Source organism: Nicotiana sylvestris, chromosome 5, assembly GCF_000393655.2.
Source record: "Nicotiana sylvestris chromosome 5, ASM39365v2, whole genome shotgun sequence".
NCBI lineage: Eukaryota > Viridiplantae > Streptophyta > Magnoliopsida > Solanales > Solanaceae > Nicotiana > Nicotiana sylvestris.
Window position 1 is genome coordinate 172,650,398 of NC_091061.1, and position 3,442 is coordinate 172,653,839.

General features: G+C 38.1%; 1 protein-coding gene across 1 annotated transcript; it reads right to left on the reverse strand.

The window, feature by feature from the left end:
- Positions 1-795: 795 nt before the first annotated feature.
- LOC138869664 (uncharacterized) lies at positions 796-1,437 on the reverse strand. The gene is made up of 2 exons (XM_070147301.1): positions 1,272-1,437; positions 796-1,157 (listed from the first exon to the last, which is right to left on the reverse strand). Exons 1-2 carry the CDS (start codon positions 1,435-1,437, stop codon positions 796-798), a joined length of 528 nt encoding a protein of 175 aa, XP_070003402.1.
- Between the last annotated feature and the right edge of the window lie 2,005 nt (positions 1,438-3,442).

The window sequence follows — 3,442 nt, forward strand, 5'->3', positions numbered from 1 at the left end:
TGTCAGGGATTTCTTCAATGGCTTTAATCTGATGCAACACTGAATGCACATTTCTCAGGATTCAATTTCATATTGAATTTTCGCAAGATCTCAAATGTATCAGATAAATGTGATATATGATCCCCTGAATGTTGAGTTTTAATGAGCATATCGTCTATATAGACCTCCATAGTTTTTTCCAAATGTTCTTGAAACATTTTGGTCACTAGTCTTTGATATGTTGCACCAGCATTTTTGAGACCTAAAGGCATTACTTTATAACAGTAAGTCCCCCTGTCTGCTATAAATAAAGTTTTTTCTTCATCTATAGGATCCATTTTGATCTGATTGTGTCCTGAATACGCATCTAAAAAGCTTAACAACTCATGACCTCGCGGATAGATCCAATTTTTAGTACTTTTTGGACCTCATCTTGAATCACCTGATTTTTTAAAGTTCCTTGCTTTCTCTTCTTTTGTTTGACAGGTGGAATGATGAGTCTTCATTTAGTTTGTGAGTCATTACCTCCGGTGGTATTCCTGTCATATCAGAATGGGACCAAGCAAAACAATCCACGTTAGTTTCCAAAAATTCAATCAACTTACCTTTCATGTCTTGGCTTAGATTGGCCCCTACGCAGACTTTCCTTTCAGGCCATTGTGTAAATAACTCTACAACCTCCAGTTCTTCAATTGTTGTTTTGATATTTTCATTTTTCTCTGGTTGCTGAATGGAATCAGGCCTTGAGTCCATATCTGTTCGCCCTTGTTCAGTTGAGGCTTGTGTTGTGGTATCCTCAACTGGATTCTGTAATTGCTATTTTTCTTCATTTCTCGCACTTGAATCTGCTACGGAGTTGATGCTCCTGGATGTCTGTTGATCCCCACGAATTTGACATATTCCCCATGGTGATGGAAATTTAATAACTTGAGACGGAACAACATCCATCTCGTGGATCCATGGTCTCCCAAGAATCATATTGGAATCCATCTCCATTTCTACCACCTGAAACTTTATATCTTTGACAACTCCTTCTGCGAATGTAGTAAGTATTACCTCCCTTTTCGTCACAACGCTGGAATTGTCGAATCCAGACAAAGTATGCGCCTTTGGTACTAATTTATCTTCAACTTGCATCTCGTGTAGTACTCTTAGCATAATAATGTTCACGGAACTACCTGGATCAATCAAAACTCATTTCACATTAGTATCATGTACAAGTAGAGATATTACTAGTGCATCATTATGTGGAGTTAATACGCCATCTGCATCTGCATCATCAAATGTAATACTTTCTTCCTCTAAGACATGTCGAACCCGTTTCCCATGGGTAATTTTGACCTTTGAAACTTTATTGGTTGTTGTGTACATCACACCATTGATTTCTTCACCTCCGCTTATAACATTAACGGTTCTTTTGGGAGAAGGTGGTTTAGGGGGCTCCTGCCTATTCTTCATGTATGCTGCTTACGTTTCTCACTGAATAATTTGGTGAGATACCCTTGCTTTAATAAATGATCAACTTCACTTTGTAGCAACCTACAGTCTGTCGTTTTATAACCATGATCGTTGTGAAATTCGCACCAGTGAGCAGGATTACGCCTGTTTGGATTCGATCTCATTTTTTTGGCCACCGCACCTTATCACCCATGCTTATTAAAACAACTATGAGCTCGGAAGTGCTTACATTAAAATTATAACCGCCAAATCTTTCCTTCAGGTTTCTATCATCATCCCGCGACTCTCGCGTGTTTCGATCATTCCGAAATCTTGATGATGAGCCCGACTCTCTATTTTCCGATCTATGATCGTACCTTGAATTGTTCTATTTTGATCGTGAATCTTTTCCCGTTGGGCCCATATATGATTCGTATCTGTTTTTACCGGACCTTTTTTCGGTTTTCGCCCGTCTTGAACTCATCTTTTCCTCTTTTTGAGACCGTGAGATAGTATCTTCTTCTATCCTTAGCTTCGTGTTGTACCTGTTCTAAACATCATTCCACGCTGTTGCTGGTAATTCACGAAGACTTTCCTTGAGTCGCCTCGTGGCTTCTGAGTTTTTTTCATTCAACTTACTAGTGAAGGCTATAGCTGCCCAATTGTCTGGTACACGCGGTAACGTCATTCTTTCACGCTGGAACTTATCCACGAACTCTCTAAGCAACTCTGAGTCCCCTTGCTTGATTTTGAAAATATCTACCATTCTTTTTTTGACTTTTTGAGCTCTCGAATGTGCTTTGATAAATGAATCTGCAAGCTCAGCAAAAGAATTTATGGAATTTTCGGGTAAAAAAGAATACCATGTTAATGCTCCTTTAGTGAGTGTTTCACCAAATTTTTTGACCAATACTGATTCAATTTCTTGTTTGGTCAAGTCGTTGCCTTTTACGCCTATTGTGAATGCAGTCACGTGGTCTCATGGATCAGTTGTTCCATCGTATTTTAGAATATCATGCATTTGAATTTCTTTGAAATTGGGAGGGGAGTAACACTTGGCTTCCAAGGTTGTTGTGAATATTTATCCATATCTATCCCTTTGATTATAGGTGATACTCCATGTATTTGCTCTATGCGGTCACTTTGCTCCATGAGCTGTTTCTGCAATGTTAACACTAAATTTTGTAAATTAGAATTGACTAAGTTATCTGGTTCTCCATCTCGTGACTCGCTAGGGATTCCACCACTGCCTGAATTAGCAAGCCCAGAACAAGGGTTCTCCAAAGTGTTGTTATTTGGAGTCGGTGTTGGTGGTGCAACATGTAACTGGCTGACAAAGGCCTCAAGAGCTTTATTGACCTGTTGAGCGATTAGCTTTTGCACAGCTTCATTGATAGCTTCATCGTTTTCAAATTGAGCATTTGCATTTGAATGAGATCCATCAGGAATGCCTTCTCGAGACCACCGAGGGGAGCTTTGTGGAGAAGGGATCGGGGTGCGATCATCTTGTGGATTCCCCTGGAGTTGATGGTTTCCCTGGTTTCCTTGGGTGTTGTCATTAATGTTTGACATGGTTGATGCAACAAAAAAGGTTAGGTTAAGAAAGAATAGATTATTAGATTCTCGATAACGGAACCAATTTGTTTAACCAAAAAGTGGAATTTCGGTCAAAACTTTATTTTAGAAGAATTCAGGTTACTGATAATCAATATATAAAATGAATAAAAAAAATTGGCTTCGATAATAATAAGATGAACAGAAGCAAACAAAGTAATTCAGTATTTTTCAATGATTTTTTGTGTGTTTACAAATGATCAGTCTTCTCCTTTTTATAGCTATTTCTAAGGTACACGGTTTGCCTTTGTCATAATAACAATTAAAGGCATTTAATGCTACGTTACAATGGTAATCATTGTAATTCAATACAGATTCTCTAATGTTTCCAGTATTTAATGCTTATTAAATACTGTATTTGTACTCTCTTGTGCTGTCAGATTCATTCTCCTTAATTTTTGGATTTAAATAG